A 19,698-nucleotide genomic window follows, 5' to 3' on the forward strand; every position below is an offset into this window, starting at 1 on the left:
CATTATATTTGGGTCATGGAAATAGCCTGTATGTCGGTATGACGTGTACATCTTTGCCATGAGCTGTGAAGTGTGGGGTTTTTGTGACTTGTTAGTCGTCCCTTTTGACCGAAGTCTTTGCAATGACCTATAAGTCCTTGTCATGACCTTTACGAGGTCATGTCGAGACCTCATAACGAGGTTACAAGAGGTTACGACAGGTTAAGAGAGTTTTTCCTTTTAACGGTGAGCCGCCGTTTACCACCTGTCCCCTCTCCCCCGCAGCTGAGTCCGTCTGCGGCCGCGGCCGCGCTGGCCACCCTGCAGCGCGTGCCGCCGCGCGGTCCCGCCTCCACCGCCGGCTGGCGTCTGCCGCGCTGGGCCCGGCTGGCCGGCGGGGGCGAGAGCACTGGCAACAATGGCACGGGCGGCTGGGGCGCGCCGCCGCCGGCCGCCGCCACCGCCGCCACCGGCACCACCAACTGGGGTCAGCCGGGCCCGCCTCCGGGCCAGTGGGGCGGCGCTGGGCGGCCGGCCGGTGCCGCCCCACCGCCCGCCGGCGCCGCGCCGCCCCCGCCCGGAGCCGCGGGAGGAGCCGCCAAGAACGGAGCGGTGCCGGAGTCGGCGGGAGGGGTGCAGCAGCCCCAGACGGGCGCCACGGCCGGCCAGAGAACCGCCCAGACGGCAGCCGAAGGTCGGTGCATTGTAAAGGGTGGGGTCACAACGGCTGAGGCAGAGAGGAATGTGAAAATGTTATGCCATGGGATATCAGAAATGGTGAGATGTCGAATTTTGTGTGGAAATGTAGGTAGAAAAATAAAATGCGTTGACTGAGAAGCAGTGACGAAAAAAAGCTAAGGTCATGCAGAAGAAACGCACTCCACATTTATATGAACTTCCTGAAATGATTTACTTTTCGTCGCTACTAACGAAGGTTTTTGCGTGCAGCATCCATCGTCGCATAGGTAGACGGAGACTGCTTCATAACTTCATCAGTGCATGGTCGTATTGAGATAAACTGCTCGATTTCATACAGAACTCTTGCGTCTTTGTCGTCCTCCTTTCTCAGTCATCTCACCCTTTCCCCTTCCGTTTCCCGCAGGCTCCTCCTCGGGCAGTAACGGCAGCGGCGGCGGCGGCTCGGCCGTCTCGCCCGCCGCGCCGGCCGCTCCGCAGGGCGGCGGCGCCGACACCTCCGACCTGGAGCGTCTGAAGGCGATGAGGGCGGCCATCACGGCCACAGAGGGCTGGTCCAGCAGTCAGGTCAACCAGGACAGTGTGTGGGATATGCCGGCCAGCCCGGAGCCGGCCGATAAGGAACCGCCGGGCACGATGGTCGCCTGGAAACTGCCAGGAGTGAACAACGGTGAGTGAAGAGGAAGAGGGAGTGAGGGGAGAGGGGACGAAGAGAAAGAAGGGAGGAAATGATCGAGGGAAAAGGAAGGATGGGGACAGGCCGGAGACAGGACGTGGAATAAGAGTGAATCAAGTGTTAGTCAACAGCTCTTTTAACCGACTATATACCATCCGTGTCTTAAAAGCTTCTGATAATTCTTCTATCACAAGACACAGGCATAAATGGATCTTCTACCCCTGTCGGTTCATTTCCCCACCCCTGACGAACTGTGTCTTTCGCTCTGCTCCAGGTCTGGAAGTGTGGCAAATGTCCACCCGTAACGGCGGAGCTCCGCCCGTGAAGCCGCCAGAAACCCAGTGGCCGCACCATATCCCCCAGTCCAACATAGGAGGGACCTGGGGAGAGGATGACGACTCGCAGGTAACCAAACGGGGGTAACCACGGGAACCATATACTCAGTCCAACATTGAAGGGACCTGGGGCGAGGACGACGATTTACAGGTACGGAAGAGGAGGGGGAGTGAGGGACGTGGACTTAGCGAGGAGGGAGGTAAGGGGACAAAAAGGGGAGGTGATGGAGGGCCGCCGGGAAGGAATATTCCCCATGATCGTTTCTTCAAGAACAAGTTAATGTATTCGGGAGCGGAGCGTCCACATGGCGGGTATTCTGCACCCAGGCTACAGTCTGCACACACAGTACAGTACAGTACAGTACAGCACAGTGTACGACAGTGCAAGACAGTAGAAACGATGCATGAGACTTGTCGCGGGGTAAGATAAGTGCTGTGCTTTGCTGTCTTCATTCACTTGTACTGTCTTGTGTAATTCCGTACTTGCCTTAGTTCCGTGCTCAGTTGACATGATCCCGTTATGCACCCGGCAGCCGGGCGGTATGTGGACGGGCGCCCCTGCCGGTCCGCCCACTGGACAATGGGGCGGCGCCACGGGCGGGGGCGGAGGAGGCGGCGGCGGAGCAGCGGCTCTGTGGGCGGCCGGCGCCCGGAAGGATGACTGGGGAGGTGGCAAGCCGTGGGACGCGCGCGGACCCGCGCCCAACGGAGACGGATGGGGTGAGAGGCGGGCAGGGGTTGCAGCAGTTGTCGTAGATGATTTTCAGAGGTTTATGCTTTGTAGTCATACACTTTTTGCATTTTCGTACGTTTGATCATTCGACGTCGCCCGTCTTTGCTGACGTAAAACAAATTAGCGCCATATAGTTGCATGCTACCTAACGCGTCGCTTTTTTGTTATCCCACGATCTGCTTCTGAGATTTGCGCAGTTTTCTCTATGATTCTAATTGCAATCAAATTCCAATAATATCAAAAAGTCGTTCTCGTCACGCCGTATGGGTATTACTGACTGGCCGTTTTTACTGACCGTGTCATCCTTCGTGTGTTGAGCAGGCAGCAAGCCTCCGTCTCAGTGGGGCGGTCCGCCACAGCACGGTCCCGGCCAGTGGGGCGACGAACGGTCACCGCCGATGGCCCGGCGATCCATGGGATTCGACGACTGGGGTGAGTGGCACGTGATAGTGGGGATGGGGGAGCTTGTTGTGTCACGTGATAGGGGGATAGGAGTCGACTCATGGACGGAGTGGGTGACAGACACGAGAGGATGGTCAGGGGACATCATGGATCATGCGTGATCATCCAGCCGTAATCTTTGACGCTTATGCACGTATCGAGTCGCTGTAAACTGGATACGATGCGCTATTTCTGACATTCATGGTGTTTACTTTCAAGAATGTTTAGCATGCTTCAGCAATACCCCCCCTTTCCGCCCCAATGTTTCATTTTTTATCTCCCTGGTTGGTCGAATTTATCTTCAATGAATTTTAAATTGAATTTAAATTCAAATTAATTTGTGATAATTCTAAGCAATGCTCTTGTCTTCTCTTCCAGGCAACAAGCGCGGCGGAGGCGGCGGCGGCTGGAAAGACGCCGGTCCCGTGCGTCCTGTCCTCCCGGGCGGCCCGCCCGCGCCCCTACACATGCTCTCACGGATGCCGCCCGACCACAAGGGTGTCGACCCGTGGGGCCGACCGCCGCGCGGCGGCTGGGGCGAGCCCGCGCCCGGCCCGGCCGGCTGGGGCGCCGAGGAAAAGTGGGGAGGCGACGGGCCCGGAGGATGGGGTAAACCCAAGACGCCCACCACGCCAGTAATGCCCGGAGCCTGGGGAGAGCCCGAGATGGACTGGGCGGCCAAGGTGAGGAGAGAGGATAGGAGGGGTGAGGGAGGGGGAGGATCAGGTAAGGCCTGAGCGAAAAATTTTGAGTAATTATAGGACACAAACATAGTTTTGGGAAAGGGAAAAGCACCCTCCTTCCTTCAGAAAGGAAGGTGGGAAGTTCTATTTCGCTTTAGAGAATCGTTATATAGTTGACTTTTGTTGGACTTTTAGGAAGGTAGTAAGGTAAGAACAGGTCGCATCTAACTCTGAGTGTGTGCTGAGTCTCGCTTGGCTTTGTTTTATCGTGTCATCCGCGTCCATGACAGCCACATAGATGGTTTTGTATCGGTTGTGGTTTCAGTTTTTTTGGTAGATCGTTTTTGTCGTACTAGGGTTTCACGCTCCCTCGTTTTGTCCTGTGTTTTTTCCTATTTCGTTTAATATGTGATAGTTATAGTATGTTGGGGCTTCAACATGTGCTTTTGGTGGCAGTTATCAAACCATGTTTTCTAGACCAGCCAAGTCATGATAGGTGTGCCAAATTAATTTGGTATGAATAACAGAAGCTGTTGTACAAAGAGCAGCCTGGCTGGGTCTCTGCGGGGTTGTGGGTGTGAATCCCCGTGTGCTGTTGCCCTGTGTGTGTCCCTGTGTTTTAATTGGTGATCATTGGTGATGGTAATCTCACTGGTGATCACTGCGTTTTCACTAGTGATGTCATTGGTGAACCAATATTTGGTGCGCCAAAAATATCAAAGGTCTGTATTCAGAGCATAAGATTTTATCTAAATATCTTAACCCTCGCCCGTATTGGTGTTTTTCCAGCCGCGAACGTATAAGGGGGGGGGGGGGTCCGTTGGACCCCCCCCCCTTGCCGTTTCGCCCCTGATCGAGCTAGAGCTTCGCGGAAAAAACGAGCGTGTTGCCCGTGACGAGAGGAAGCCGATGATACCTAATTTTAAGGTCCTAGGTCATTGGTTGACCTTGCAGGTCAGGTCAATGACCCCAAAGGCGGGAAAATCGGGACCTGTTAGAACGTCGTAAAGTGTGGCTGCTATGGGGTTTTTCGGGGTGCTGATCACGAATATCATGTTAGTTTTGATCACAGATGATGTCTTCATGTATTTAGGCCAGGTCGGGTCAGGTCAGGTCAGGTCAACCAGTAAGGGTATTCGTAGTAGGTGGCAACCGCCTCTGACAGCTTCGTAACATGTTACGAAGGCACCAAAACTACTTCGTAAATGGTCATATGGTTGCTAAATTCGAATTCAGCTCCAAAAACTGGTCTAGAAACATGTAAAACTTGAAAAAGTGAACCGAGGTCATCAAAGGTCAATGACCTGACCTGACCTTCAGGTGACCTTGACACCCACCCTAATGCATGGGGGCAACATCATATCACATGTTTGAACGCTTGAAACCACGAAAAGACTGCAAACGCGCGGCTAATGCGAGCCGACATACGCCGAATCGCGATTCCAGCCAAACATGGTCTCGAAAAGTAGGTCACAGGTCAAAGGTCATTTGGGTCAGGGTCATGAAATTTTCAGGGTAGGTGTGAAATTGATGAACGCGAGGGCACTGAAAGTTTCGTCGCGATCGGCCGCTTTTTACGCGAGTTATTCGCGAAAAACCATGGGGGGGTCCGTTCGACCCCCCCCCCCCCCCTATACGGGCGAGGGTTAAGTTCGAGCGACGAGCTTCAGCCGAACTTTCGGCCAAACCTTCAGTATCTTAGCCTGAACTTTCCTGAGCAAGCCGCCTGGAAGTATTTCGTTTGAACTTGCTGAACAAATTAATTCAGACTGTCTCAGTTTCTCCCTCGTATTCAAACCAAAGACATCACTGGTGTTCCCGTGTGGTGTGCGTGTGCCGTGCCCCCCCCCCCCCCCCCCCATCCCGGGTGACCCCCTACCCGTCCGAGGGCCGTTGGAACTGAGTCTCCCCGCCCCCGCCCCCGCCCCGCCCCCGCCTGTCCAGGGCCGCGGACCCGCCGGCGGCATGGGACACGCCAAGAACCCAATGTACGACAAGGCCCGCATGGGAGACCACGGATTCAAGGTGGGTACTTTGGAGAAATCACGAGGATAAATATTCATGATATATGAGTTCATGATGCATGATGCATACATAATAAATGATGGTCATGAATTTCTTGAGATTTATGAGTCCATGACACAGAGAATGGAATGGTGTAGTGAGCAGAAACGGTGAGTATGGGCTGGGCTGGGACGCTCTCTTGTCCGGCATTCTCATGGGCATGCTCGTCTGGGCTGGTTCGAAATATCTCCTTGATTTGCTGTAAGTGGAAGATGGTCGAAACCTGAAACAAACGTCTTCTTGTGGACGTTATGGTAGACATCTCTTCCTTGCCAGCAAGTTGAGTTTTGTCTCGATTAGAACGAGGTGCTCCATCTCGTCCTCCTAGAATGAGTAGCTGCACACTAATGTAACCACTATTATAGCTGTTCTGTCAACCAGCTAAATGTACTGGCTTTCTCAACTAACATAAACTTACACACCATTCTAGAATACTGTTCAAATAAAATCACTAAGTTACTAACACTTTCATACACGCTTTTGCACATTGCATTAGAGATAACTTCATCACGTGCCCATCCGCCGTACCGTTTATATTTCACTAAATAACCTGTATCCTCCCCCCCCCCCCTCTTCATTTCGCTTCCAGCATGACGACGTGGACCCGATGATGCGCAACAACATGATGCTGACGCTGGAGGACGCCGTGGACCAGCTGCGGATGGGAGGCGGCGCCGGAGGAGCCGGGGGCCCGGGCGGGCCCGCAGGGGACTGGCGCACTCCGGACCATCCGCCGTTCGAGCCGGCCGGCTTCTCTCAGATGCCGCCGCCGCACGCGCCCTATGGTGGTGTTCAGCTGCCCGCTGCTGGGGTGAGAGTCGGGGAGAGGGGTAGGTAGGGTAAAGCGGATGGAGGGTGAAAGTGAGGGACGATGAAAGGGCGATGGATAATAAGGCGAGAGAACATTTTTAGAGTGACGAAATTTGGAGGGAACACGAGGCATGTTTTTGCTTTGAGGAAGGCCATTGTTAATTTTCTTGTTGATAAAGTAATTACTAATGATCAAGTGTGATGATTTATGGTTAGAGTAGAGAGTTGATGGATAGTGCTGCCTTCGATCCCGCTGACTAGATGCTACTTGATGCCCGCGTCTTTGTAGTAGTGAGGCTTCTGACCCCTCACTTGACTTGACCCGCCCCTGACCCGACCTGACCTGACCCGCCCATCCCCTTCCACAGGCTCCAGCCGCCGGTAACATCAACCCGGCCGTAGTACAGCAGCTGCTCCGTCAGCAGGCGCAGGGCGGCCAGCCGTCCCGGTTCCCCGGCCAGCCTCCCCAGCCGTCCCCACAGCAGCTGCGGCCGCTCATCAACCAGATCCAGATGGCCGTGCACGCGGGACACCTGAACCCGGCCATACTGCAGCAGCCGATGGCGCCGCAGACGCTGGTGCTGCTCAACCATCTGCTCAGCCAGATCAAGGTACGGCAGGGTGGGAAGGGAGATGGATGGGTCTCTGTCTAGGTTAGGCTGTGCTGTGCTGTGCTGTACTGGGTTGAGGTGGACTAGACTGGACTGGGTTGGGTTGTACAATGCTGAACTGGACGGGACTGTGTTAGGATTGGGCCGGGCTGGGCTGGCCTGGACTGTGTTAGGACAGGGCTGGGAGTTTATTGTTGAGTGAGGGAGTGTGGCTCGTAGCTGAAGTGACTATCTCATGACTCGTGTACATACAATATTTTAACGTTTGTCGTTTGCTATTGCTAACAGAGACATGCTGCGCACGTTATGTCTTGCTCTAAACAACATAATCTTATAACTAATGCTTATGTTACTATTGTCCAGCTTGGATCGTAATGCTGATAAATGCATGATCCTCAAACTTAAGTTCGGTTAGGCGACGTGTATTCGGACACCTAACGTGTTAACCCGCACTACCTCTGGCCGTAATGGTGGGGGTGTGACCTGGTGTTGATATCTGACCTGTGTCTCGGCAGCACCTGGACCAGCTGAGTCGTCAGGTTCACCTGGCCCGCGGCCACCCCAACAACTCGCCCCACCTGCACAGTCTGCAGATGGAGATGATGAGAATAAAAAACAACATCTCCAATATACAGGTGAGAGTCATGGAGGGAGAGAAGGAAAGAGGGGGTTTGAGAAAGAGAGAGAAAATAACAGGGAGGAGAAAGACTATCCTCTCGAATCGTTATGATGGCCCAGCTGCTGCCGAAGGCCTACGCAGCCCTAAACCCTAGCAAACAACAGACACTCCTTTTGACTTCGAACTCTCGCTCTAATTATGCTGTGTTCGTCCCACCCTCGCTTCCTAGGTCTAACATATTGTCCGTCCAGCCTTTGCTCTAACTCAGCTCTCCCAACTCCCAGCTTTAACTCCATACTATCTCGTTTCTACAGGCCCAGATATCCAGCCAGCAGACGATGCTACTCAAGCAGCAGCAGCAGCCGCCTCCTGCGCCGGCGCCGATGGCGGCCGCGGCGGCCGGCGGCGGACAGCTCCTCTACAAGGGACCGGGCGGCGGCGGAGCGCCCGATCTGCACGGACTACCAGCTAATCTGGGAGAGCTGAGCATTCGCGACGGCGGCGTGGCGGCCGGACACATGCCGCAGAGCCGCCTGAGCCAGTGGAAACTGCCGACCGCCGATAAGGTGAGTGGGAAGAGGAGGAGGGAAGAGAAAGGCAGATGCAATGGAAGTGTGGCGAGGTGATGGAAAAGCCCCTCCCACCACGCTTTATTCCCGGCCTCTATTTGGGGCTAAGATTGGAGGGGATATAAGCTGGAAAGGGCTGGGACGTGGTGTGACGACTGAGTTCTTTTTTGCTGGTGACTTATTTGTTGGTTGCTTTGATGATGCATCTAAGTGGGCAAATTTCCGGACACCGCAAACGTTTTAACTGGCAAGTGGCAAAGGGTGAACGACTGAACGTTATTGGATCACTCTCAGACTGAATGTATGTAACAAGCGGGGTGCCGCAAGGCTCAGTGCTTGGGCCTCCCTTGTTCTATGTGTTTGTCTGTGACATTACATTGTTACATCTCCATGCCTGCCGACGTTCCCAAGGTCTACAAAGTCACCAACAAGCCTGATGGTGCTAGTGATTCAAATTTAAATTCGCACCTTGTTGATACAATCTTTCCTTCTTTCAATATAAAAACAGCAACATAATTTTTTGTAGTAATATTTATACTTATACATTGGTAATTATTGCTCGATGTTCTCTGATCATCGCTTATTTTTTTCTAAGATTTTTAGCTTAGAACATTCAGTATGCATTTCCGAATTTTTCCTCCAACTAGCCATAATTTTTTACTCCCTTTCGCAGCTGCTGCGTGGTGACGAGGATTTCTCTCGCGCGCCGGGCTCCGCCAGCAAGGCGGGCGGCTCTCCGCCCATGACCCTGATGGCCGAGAGTGCCTGGTCTGCCAGCCGCGGCGGTAGGGACGGCGGCTGGCCGGACGGGTCGGCGGGCCGCGGCGGCGGCGCGCCCTCCACACCGGCCTCGGACAGACAGGACAGCAAGGACGGCTGGCCGGAGAGCGCCGGGGGAGCCGGAGGGCACAGCTATGCCGACCTGGTGCCCGAGTTTGAGCCGGGAAAACCGTGGAAGGTGAGAGCGAGGGGTATGGCGAGAGGATAAAGGAAGGTTGGAATGGTGTAAGGGCCTTAGGAATGGGCCTTAGGTATGTCAAGGAATGGTCTGATGCCGAGAGTAACTGTAATGAGATTGAAATGAATTAGCTTTGGCTGTATTTATTTTGATAGATATATGAACAACTGGTTGTCTGATTTGTGCGTGGAACAACAGCTATTCTTCGTCATTTCTTTTCTTTTTTAGTGGGCTTGAGTGGAGCTGTAGCTTTTAGAATTTAACCCGTTTGTTTCGATGCCCGTGACGATTTCGGCATTTTGACTGTATTTCATGATATATTGCCAATGACCCCGGCCGTATCTACATATAACCAAATTACCAAACATAGAGTACTGCTAGTTCATCACCGGTACCCGTTCCCTCCCCTCGCCCCCTTTAACGCCGTCTGTCGGTGGCGGCAGATGAAGTCCGCGGACGACGACCCGACTCTAACGCCGGGCGCTGCGGCACGCTCGCCGCTGGGACTGGCCGGAGCGGCCGGATCCAGCCAGGACCTGCTGGCCATGCAGACCGGCAAGGCGTCGCCGACCGCCACCACGGCAGACGGATTTGGCAGCTCCACCTGGAGCTTTAATCCCAACGGGTGAGAGCTGCAGTCTGCCTGCTGTGAGGAGATGATGGGACAGATCGCAGAGAAGGATGGAAGGAAGCGCCCGCTATTATTGGTCCATGACATGCTTCCTGGCCTTACTTGAACAGGCTACTGTGTGTTTTTTTATAACTGTTTAGTGACTTATGCTGCTTATGCATCTTTGCATCATTTTTGTGCAATATTTCTTATTGCAGAAGTCAGAAGCCGGATATCTAGAAAGATCCATATAGATAAAAAAGCAGTTACTTGAGGCTCTATAAGCACATTGTCGCCATTTTTATTTTCGGTTACATCTTTCGCCAACAGCGCGGGTTACTGAGAAGTGGTACTTAATATCCACCCTAACCCTCGCCCCCTCCAACAGCGGCAAGCCGGGCATGTCGGCCGGCGGCGGTGGCGGCGGCGCCGACTGGGGCGTCAAGTCTCGCGGTCCGCCGCCAGGCCTGAACAAAACGGGCGGCTGGGGCGGCGGCCAGGCCGGCGGAGCTCTGGGCCGGCCCGGGGGACCGTACGACCAACGCTCGGCGTTTGCCCAGGTCCAGGGCGGCAGCTACAGTGGCGGTGGAGGCGGAGGATCGGCCTGGCTGCTGCTGAGGAACCTGACCGCGCAGGTGAGCTGATATTCGGTTGTTGTAAACGATTAACGAGATGTAACCTGGGTGTAACCGTGGATAGCATTGCATTGTTGAGATATGGGCATAGCTGATGATCTTCCGGCTATGATATCAGGGTAAATAAATGGGACGTGTGTCTGGTGTGTATTTTTTATGCATTATGAATTATTCTGACTTTGTCTGAGTTTGGATCATATTCTGTTTCCACTTTATGCCTCCGACTTCGATACACTTTTACCCACTCCCGACTGACGCCTCCCACAAAGGCACAGTCTACCTGATGACTATTCCACTCGGATTCTGACTCTGTCCCCTCCCACCCCCAGATTGACGGCTCGACGCTGAAGACTCTGTGTATGCAGCACGGTCCTCTGTACACGTTCCACATGTATCTGAGCCAGGGCGTGGCGCTCGTCAAGTACAGCTCTCGCGAGGAGGCCGCCAAGGTAGGGGCATTGGATGAAGAAGTGCCAGCTGGTAGGAAGGAGTGATTTTCCACCAGCTGGTGCGCTCTGGTGTACACTATTATCTCGCACAATTCTAGTGCTCGAATTATTTTTAATATCTGGCTCATTCACTTTATTCTTGCGATCCCAATAGCATGTGTGGGTAAGATTACTTAACTACTCTGTGTGGGTGTTGCCTCGATTTTGTGTATTCCCTTCTCCTTGGGATAGCTCGTTTCCGCGTCACAATTCGAAATTGAGGATATCCAAAATATGTTTCATTGTCCCGGTTATTTTTCGTTTACACATCACAGCGCAAAATTGATGCCCCCTTATGGACAGGTACAAGACTCCCATTTTTTTTCTCCACAGCATTATATCAATAGTCTTCATTGTATCGCCATCGCCTCCCTCGCCTTCCGCAGGCCCAGGGCGCGCTCAACAACTGCGTGCTCAGTAACACCACCATCCTGGCTGAGGCTGTCTCCGACGAGGCGGCCGGTCAGGTCCTCCAGCAGCTGGGCCTTCCCGGCGGCGGCGGCGGAGGTGGTCAGCCCCCGTCCAACCCTGCCAGTTCGACCGCCAGCCAGGGCGCGGCTACAGGAGGCCAGAGCGGGTCCAAACCGCCCGCATCGGCCGCCTGGAGTGATATGACGGACGCTATTGGTGAGTGAGGGCAAGAAGGGGGATGTATTAGAGAGTTGGGGTGGGAGATGACAGTGGCATAAATATTGCGAAGTGCAGAACGAGTGAAGGTGACAAGCGGATTTTAGAGTATGGAATGAGATTTGGGAAACTTGGATGACTCGGGCGTTGGGGTAAAAAATGACGAACCCCGTAAAAACGAGATGAAAGTTAAGTGGGACGTGCTGGGAGAAACGCCCGAAGCAGGGTTTACACACGAAAGTATTACGAAAAAACAAAACACATAATGTATGACAAAAAAAAAAACAAAGACGAGGACGGAACATGAATAAAATACATGACATGTGGAGAAAAAGCGAACACAGGGGCTGTCTTCTCCATGTGTGTAATGTGTTTGTCTGCCAGTGCCTGTCTGTCTGTGTGTATGTTTCTGACCGTTTCGTGACTGTATGTCAGTCTGTTTTCTCCTGTATAATGCACGGCCCTCCAGCAGAAGAGTGGTTGGCCAGCCGATTTATTTCTGGGATGATTTTGAATGGCTCAGGCACTTCAGTAACATGACTGGATAGAAACATGGTAATTTTATGAGCGGACACTTCGACTATTTTTTATAGCATGTAGACTTAACTGATCAAATGCAGATCGATAATTATGATGTTGGCAATCAACCTTCTGATACCTGGAGGGCCGTACATACCCCATCTCGATAGGTCTCCCCCTAACCTCTGTCCATGTGCGTCCAGGCGGCGGCGGCGCCAGCATGGCTTGGAGCAGCAGCTCGGCCGCCGGGAACAGCTCCCTGTGGGCCGCCTCCGGAGGTCTGGAGGAGCCCGGTCGCGGACCCTTCCTGCCCGACGGACTGCTCTAGATGAGCTGCGGAACGCCCCTGAGGAACCCCGGGACCGGTGAGGATCCCTGGGATCCGTGAGGATCCCTGAGGGTCGGAGGAACCGGGGTGTTCTCAGGGATGCAGTTCCTCGAGGGAAACTTCTGACAAATGGACTCATCTCAAAGAAGATCAAAGACAAGACATGCCATGAACTCGTCACTTGTGACATTATCTTGACCGGAGGAGTATTAAAAAGATCAGTTATGCCAAACGCTGATGAGGAGAACTTACGAGCTGCGTTTGAGGTTTAACCTGGCAGCCCTAGTGGTCTGATACGCCAAATCAGGACAAACTTGAAAGAGGAGAGTCACTGTTACAAATGCGTCGAGTTGACGCGTATGTGAGTGGTTAAGCCGGCCAAGCTGATCCAGTTCGGTGCGCAGTTGCGTAGCTGTGAGTCAGCTGTGCTACCACCTTGCTACATGCTACTGTTGCTGCTATATGAAGCCAGATGAGCGGCCCTGCCGCGAGCTTTGCTACAAGGCTGAGACGAGACGACTATAGCGTTTAAGGTATGTGTTCAGAGTAGGATTAAGTCCACCGCGTGGCCCGGCCGACAGAGGCCGGTCTCCATAAGTTTTAGTGGCGGTGGAAATCGCTCATGACCAATCAGGCTTCTCTTTCGACGCATGCGCCCTGTGATTTGATCGTGTCCGTGATTTCGACCGAGTAGTATCGGTCTGTGAGGGTTATTTTGGTCATATCAGCGCCTGGGCGCTAACGGAGCTCATCGGGCCGTCGCGGGTTCGAATCCGGCTGGTGGTAGAAGTTTTTGCGGTGATGGTGCGCTCATGCGGCCTTCCGAGCGCGCTTAGGTGTCCCCAGGTGGAGCTGTAGGCCCGCCAAGTGTTAGTGCCAGTGCTTCGTCGGCAGCTTCCCGCTCCCCCCTTTCCCTCCCCCTTCCCGCCCCGCCACGCCCCGCCTGAGCCGAGGTCCCTGAGCGAGTCCGGTGGGCCGCCGCCGCCGCCGCCGCGCGCCGGCCCCGTCGTGTGATATTAGCGTGTAAGGAGCGGCAGAGTCTGCCCGTCTTGCCCGGGACCGGCTGTGTCGTTCAAACTCTTCCGCCGGTCGACCCCACGCCAAAGACGCGGTCACCGGTGACGATAGAGGGAGAGAGCGAGTGAGAGAGAGTGCGAGAGAGCGAGTGAGTGCGGGAGTGAAGCGACCGTGTCGCGCAGAGTACAAACAAACAGTCATTCAGGGCGCGGGCGCGCCGCCAGTGCCATCTCTTGGACCAATCCGCAACTGTTGCTATAGGTGGCGCCACAAGCAGTCGGAGACGCTTTAACCGATCTTTTCTCAGGCACAGTGGGGGAGTTTCTTGCAGAATGTGGCGGTGCCGTCTGGGCCAGTGCAATAGTCAGGGCAGGGCGGCGCGAGCGGCGGGGAGGACCCGCCCCCGCCCCCGCCCCCGCCCGGGCGGCGCCGGGGCAGCGGACCTCAGTGGCTCAAGGAGCCATCTTCCTATCTAGGTTAAGTTTGGGAGGCGCGGCGGTTCGAACCCGGGAAGGAGGGGGATAGTAGGCACCCGGCGGGACAGACTCTGATTTGATTACCTTGCGTTGCGGAATTTGTCTTTCTATTCAAAAGTTGTACGGGTTTTCTACAAGCTTTTTTATCATTCAGGATCTGAAAATTCGTTTCCTTTCTTATCTGTCGCTTTGTCTTTCATCGAGTTAGCTCAATCATGCTCCAAAAATGTCTTCACTTGTCATTGTGTCCTACCTGTTTCTACATATATCTCAGCCACGTCTTTCATCTCGCTCATTGTTATTCTCAACAGTATTCGTTTCTTCATGTTCCTGCACACTGCACACTTTTCTTCTTTTCTTTAAGAGTTAACTCTTTGAAGTTTTTCTGAGAAATCAGTATAAATCTCGTCGTCACTCTTTTTGTTCCTCTGTTTCTTTTTTTCTTTTCCCGTGTCAGAGCTTGTGTCTGCCGGGCCGCCTAGTCCGTGCGGTATCGAACGCCGCGTCTCATCTGGGGGTTCGGCGACGTGGCGAGCGGTGCGCGACGGCCTACCAGACGGCTTCGAGACCCCGGGTACCCCTGACCCTGACCCCCTGGTCCCCCCCTCCTCCCCCGTCCCGCTGCTACGTGGCGAAATACCCTGGTCCATAAACCAAGCACGATCGTCTCGCTCCAGTGATTATTTAGTTATAAGATGCGTCAACCATGGCATTTTGATCTAGCCCCAGCAGAATCTCTATGGGTTGTTGTATTATGTGCTTGTGTATGTGCTTGTGGTCCGTTCGTCTTGTTAATTTGCCTGCCGTTGGCTAAACTTTCCCCGCTTCTGATTCCCTGCCATGGGCGTCTGCCTAGTTCTTTTTTCCTACCATGCTACAATGGTAGCCGGTTTTTTTCTGATTATCTGCCAATGCTTGCAGCAGAGTTTCCTCAATGGTAGAGCTCCGTGTGCTGTGCTCGCGGTAGTGTATAATCTACTGACATCGACTGCGCGGAGGATCCCTTTCTCGGGTGGCCCGAGGCTGTATTGCTGTTTTTCAGCTGAGCATCAAACAGAGCTGACTATATGTGTGTAACGAGACGCCAATTTGCCGCGAAAATTATGTCCCGTGCTGATTTTATGTCGTGTGTTTTGCCCGCTGTATGTATGTTTGTTTGTTGGTGTGTGTCGCGCTCCGCGATGTTTGGTGACTCCGTGTAGGGAGAGTTCATGTGGTATTGGGTAGTGACCCGCGCCGTTACCGACCATTCGACCGAGCTGTGTCGTCTTCGTCAGTCGGCGGCGGGTCTTCGAGTCTTTGTAGCCACCGCGGCCTCCCCCGCTTGCCTCCCTCCAGTTTCTGTTGCCTTGCGTCGCGTGTGCGCGCGGCAGGCCTTCCTATTGGCTCAGAGTCGGAGTGCGAGTCTGTGATTGGCCGACGCGGTTAGCGTGGCTGCCTGTGATTGGTCGCATCGCCTCGAGCGAGCTTCCCGCCCAGTACAAACCCTTACTTAAGCGTGACGCCAAGTGGTGTTTTTGGAAGTAATCGAAAAGCTACAAATCTCAAAACAAAAGTATAAACGCCCAAATTCTGTTCTCCTGGCGGGAGCGGCTCGCAGGGTAGTCTCAATTGTATCCAGTGATGTGAAAAACGTGCGTTTGTGTGTGAGGGTGCGCTCCCCGCGGATAACTGTGCACGGTTTTCGGTCGTGCAACCGCGGTCAATGCGCATTCAGGTGGGGTCGCGCGCCGTCCCGCCAGTTGCCATGGCAACTGGCGCGGACTGTAAGCCAAAAGCGCGCCAGCGGTTGTCGCCCTTGGCCCAAACCTAGCCGTTTGTATGTGCGTCTGCGGCACCGTTCGAGAGTGAGAGAATGACCTTTGTGATATGGCTTAGTCTCTGCAGGTGGCGTACTGTACGCCGGTCGTGTTACGATATGTGACGCCATGTGACGATATGTGACACTCTGTGACGGTGATCAGGGGTGCGTCGGGGGCGCGCGGTCGCGAAGGTCAGCCCGAGCCAGGTCATGTGACTCGGAGGTCATCCCGAGCCAGGTCATGTAGCTCGAGATCGCTCCAAAACACCGCTGGAAAACGTCTGACCGCCGCGCCGCAACCCCCCGACGCCGCTCTCTCAAATGTGAAAATGACCACAGAAAACCACTAAAAATGCTAGGTTAAGGTTTTAGACTAAGTATTGTACGCCGAGCGCGTCGCCGTAGAGATGTGTTCTTCTATGCAGGTCTAGGTGTTGGGTAGTGGTTGTACCGTCGCGGCGCTGATCTATGTAGAGCAAGAGAGAGAGGGGAGAGCGCGGGCCGAGTGCGCGTGGCGAGTCTGGTACAAACCTGTGGTGCCTCTCCCTCTCTGCCTCCTCTATCCGCACGCGCGCCCGGTTAGGCGGGGCTCGAGTCGCCCCCGCAATACTCAGTGCGGCCGGCGCGGCAAGTTATAGTTGGCCGTGCGCTCGCTAGGTGGCACTAGTCACGCGCCGCCCTTGGTGTCGGTGCGCGTGATGGCATTCCCTCCCCGATCGGACAAGGGTGACAGATAGGGCGGTCCGTTTTTAAAGGAACGAGGTCTCTTTTTATCCGAGCCGCGCCGGTATCAATATCAGTATGCATATAATAATACACCGTTGTCGTAAGTGTTTTTGGTGTTTGCACCGTGAGGAGAATATGCGGATGAGATGCTGAATGAAAGCCTGAAAAGACTACGTTAGCTCTGTTGAAAGATTCGAAAGTGGATGACTGGATGGTGTGGGCCTATATGGGAGATAATAGAAATGTGGGACGGGTTAGGGTATCAGTATTTCACCTACCGATGTCTGGAGCAGTAGGCATGCTGTGTTGTCAGCTATGTTGAGGACATTAGATGAACTGAACAGTAAATGCAGATGCATAAGAAAGCTGGGTTCCAACTGCCCCGTTGGACATCGGAAAAATAGCTATACTTTATCTTAGCCATGAGTGGGAACTGGCCGTCTGTTTTGCCTTTCTGCTTACAGGTGAAAGGTAATTGGTTTGTGCCCATCGAGAAAGGGCGTTCGCTGATATCCCAACAAAGCAAATTGAGAGTCGAGAGATTCCCCGTGCAATGAGGTACAAAAGGGTCATTGTTTATGACTCTAGTTTTGCCTTCCGTCGGCCTGAACCCACCAAGTTTTGGGGCCGTAACTCATCTGGGGAATTTTCGTGGTCTGTTGGTGCACTGAGTTATGACTTGTGCTAGCAAGCTGGATATCGTTGGAGTACACAGTGACTTTTGCCCGGCGAAGCAGCAAAGAAGACCCACTTGATCCTACCTGACGGTGATCAGCCGCTGGCGTTTTGCTGATGTAGTCGTGATCCCGGCCGCTAGATGTCACTACTTGTAGCGCCTGAAGGGTGCTGTGCCGCATGGCTCAGTCGTCTTAGTTTCCTTTCGCGCTCATAGGTGTCGCTAGTGTATGCGCCTTGCGCGTATACTGCGCCGCGCGACACCCCGCGTAGCGGAACACGCGTCTTGCGACATTGCGTGTGGCTCGAGACCGACGGCGAGCGAAGAATTTGCAAACGGTTCAACCGATGGCTATATCGTTAATTATTTCTGAAAGATAAAATAATTTGGAACTGAATTATTGTGTTCTGAAAAAAAAATAAAATCTAAAATAAACTTACCTCTCCAGGTCAAGACTTATGGACTAAAAAATCCGTATGTCATCTACGTAAATGTCTGCTCCATTTTCAATCCACTCTACCTAGCCCCGCTCGTCAGCCGTCCCATGCTGGCGGCAGAATGCGACTCTGACGTTTCCCTGTAGGTCAGGGTCTGGTCCCCGAGGCGCCACCATGACCCTGGACCCCGCTCTGGGTCAGAGATGTAAATAACATACCTGCGGGCAGCCCCAGCACCAAGGTTACACGCATTGTAGGCCAATGCCAATTATGTCGATGGTGGTATACGGTATACGGCAGTCCCGGTATGGCTTCAGTCATATGCCGGACAAAGGCCGTGAAAATACCGGCGGTGAATGTTTTATAGATCCACAGCTGTTTCCTGTAAATGGTACTCATTTCACATGTAGTAGATGCTGCCTTTTCGTTTACAAAATGCGTACAGGCTGCTGGACAGCATGTTCCCCTGGAGCACGTATCCCTCAATTTGTGTTACGGTAGTGTGCTGCAGTCTGCCGCGCTCAGTTCAACTTTCAAGATAGCTGTTGGTGCTTGCCTGAAAAGGCTGTATGCTTGTGATTTTATATGAAGCTTTACCGATTGTAAAGGTTAGTTCCGCCAATCAGCATTCAATGTATAAGACAAAGTTTGAGTACCTAATGATCTTCAGTTTCCGTCTTTAGGCTGGTGTGAGCAAAAACGGCAGTTCACGAATTCACATACCTACCTACATATGTATCGGATGGCTCGACATTTGGGGAGAACAGCTGTGCGGTTGAGGTCATTGACATTCTCACAGCTGTGTCCGATGGAAATGCAGATACCCAAGAGTATATCGGCTTTGTGCATCGCACATGTGCTCACCCACTAGCGTAATAGCGGATCCGGGATCGGAATTGGAAAATGTAGTTATCGCAGGTAGATGTGGGTGTGCACTGTGCGCTCTTGGTAGAAACATTGATGAGATATTCAAAAATGCACGCTCCCAATTTATTTCAGGCATCTGTACCTGTACGACTACGTTGCATATCTTTTCTTTATTGAGACAATGCTTCAGGCCATGTTGCACCACTACAATTTATCGTTGGTCTTGGTCAGTTCACCTGAAAGCCATTCTACTTTATTCTTCCGACTTATTGAACAATGACACATATTACGGCATGATCGCCAGCATGTTCAGCCTTGTGGGCACCTCGTCTGACATTGTCTGTCGCAGCGGCGTCCTCTGTTCTCCCCTGGACATGCTCCTCTCCTCCTCCGACCAGGGTGTCAGTCTTCTAGGAACGACGATCTCTGCAGTAGCATGCTGTTGAGATATACTGGGTCGGGCCGACCTGGCGTCAGCTCCGATGGGTCTCCGCGCTGGGCTGCTTGGCAGAGTGTCTCTCCTTCCAGCCCAGGGAACTGGGTGACTAAAGTCGCCTCCAGGGAACTCAAAGTTCTCTGGGTCGCCACTAGATGTCTCCAGGTGTGCGTCGGACTGTGGGCGGCTGTCGGGAGTGCGCGCTATCGCTCTCTGTTCTGGCGTCAGAGTCAGCATATTCCCCACTCGGAGATGTGTGCTGGAGGTCTGGTGTGGCTGAGAGGCCACGGGAGTCCTCTTCGGCGGCAGCAGGTTTCCTTGACTGAGCGCCACTTGCGGAGATCGAAGCCTCGCTGACGCTGGGTTGTCTCGAATGATGACGTCATCGGAGGCAGAAGCCAGTGCCAGCCGCTGTTTGGTTGTGCTCATCCTACGAGCCACCGCCTGACCTCGCCCGAAGATAAACTGCCGAAACGTGGGCGTCACATCCAGCTCATCGAGCTTCCTCAGCTCTGGAGCGCTCTCCACTACCGCATCGCGATGCCGCTGTAGGTCACAGACAGGATTCCCCTTCAGGTCAAGACGGGTCAGGCACGGAAGCTGACGCAGGGACTCAGTGAGGTCGACCAAGCTACTCAGCTGGTTGGCAGTGCAATTCAGATCAGTGAGGTAGGGCAGCGGCACTAGTGGTAACAGACTCGTCACGCCGTTGTTGTCGATGTTGAGGACATGAAGAGTGGCTCGAATCGCTTCCACAGAGCGAGGGTCAAAGGTCAATGAATCGCCGGCGGGGAGGCGCTGTGATTCCATGTGGAGCTCGCGGAGACGGTGGAGATTCTCGAGGCCCTCCAATACGGAGATTTTGTTGTGTCCGATGTAGA

The 19,698-nt window shown here is 53.7% G+C and overlaps 1 protein-coding gene across 1 annotated transcript; it reads left to right on the plus strand.

The window, feature by feature from the left end:
- The first annotated feature begins 543 nt into the window (after positions 1 to 543).
- Positions 544 to 16,508, plus strand: LOC122372484 (protein Gawky-like). Its single transcript, XM_043349701.1, has 17 exons — positions 544 to 673; positions 1,082 to 1,345; positions 1,626 to 1,756; positions 2,220 to 2,406; positions 2,741 to 2,851; positions 3,239 to 3,543; positions 5,488 to 5,568; positions 6,197 to 6,418; positions 6,786 to 7,028; positions 7,544 to 7,663; positions 7,962 to 8,213; positions 8,890 to 9,174; positions 9,618 to 9,799; positions 10,173 to 10,419; positions 10,749 to 10,868; positions 11,294 to 11,534; positions 12,257 to 16,508. Exons 2-17 carry the CDS (start codon positions 1,198 to 1,200, stop codon positions 12,379 to 12,381), a joined length of 3,000 nt encoding a protein of 999 aa, XP_043205636.1. The 5' UTR covers positions 544 to 673; positions 1,082 to 1,197; the 3' UTR covers positions 12,382 to 16,508.
- The last annotated feature ends 3,190 nt before the right edge of the window (positions 16,509 to 19,698 follow it).

Source organism: Amphibalanus amphitrite, unplaced genomic scaffold (assembly GCF_019059575.1).
Source record: "Amphibalanus amphitrite isolate SeventyFive unplaced genomic scaffold, NRLGWU_Aamphi_draft 001364F_arrow, whole genome shotgun sequence".
In the NCBI taxonomy this organism is placed as follows: domain Eukaryota; kingdom Metazoa; phylum Arthropoda; class Thecostraca; order Balanomorpha; family Balanidae; genus Amphibalanus; species Amphibalanus amphitrite.

Coding starts and splice junctions, on each gene's coding strand:
- LOC122372484 (XM_043349701.1), top strand. CDS start 1,198: ATGAGGGCGGCCATCACGGCCACAGAGGGCTGGTCCAGCAGTCAGGTC. Junction 7,029..7,543: donor ATCTGCTCAGCCAGATCAAG/GTACGGCAGGGT, acceptor GTGTCTCGGCAG/CACCTGGACCAGCTGAGTCG. Junction 10,420..10,748: donor TGAGGAACCTGACCGCGCAG/GTGAGCTGATAT, acceptor TCCCACCCCCAG/ATTGACGGCTCGACGCTGAA.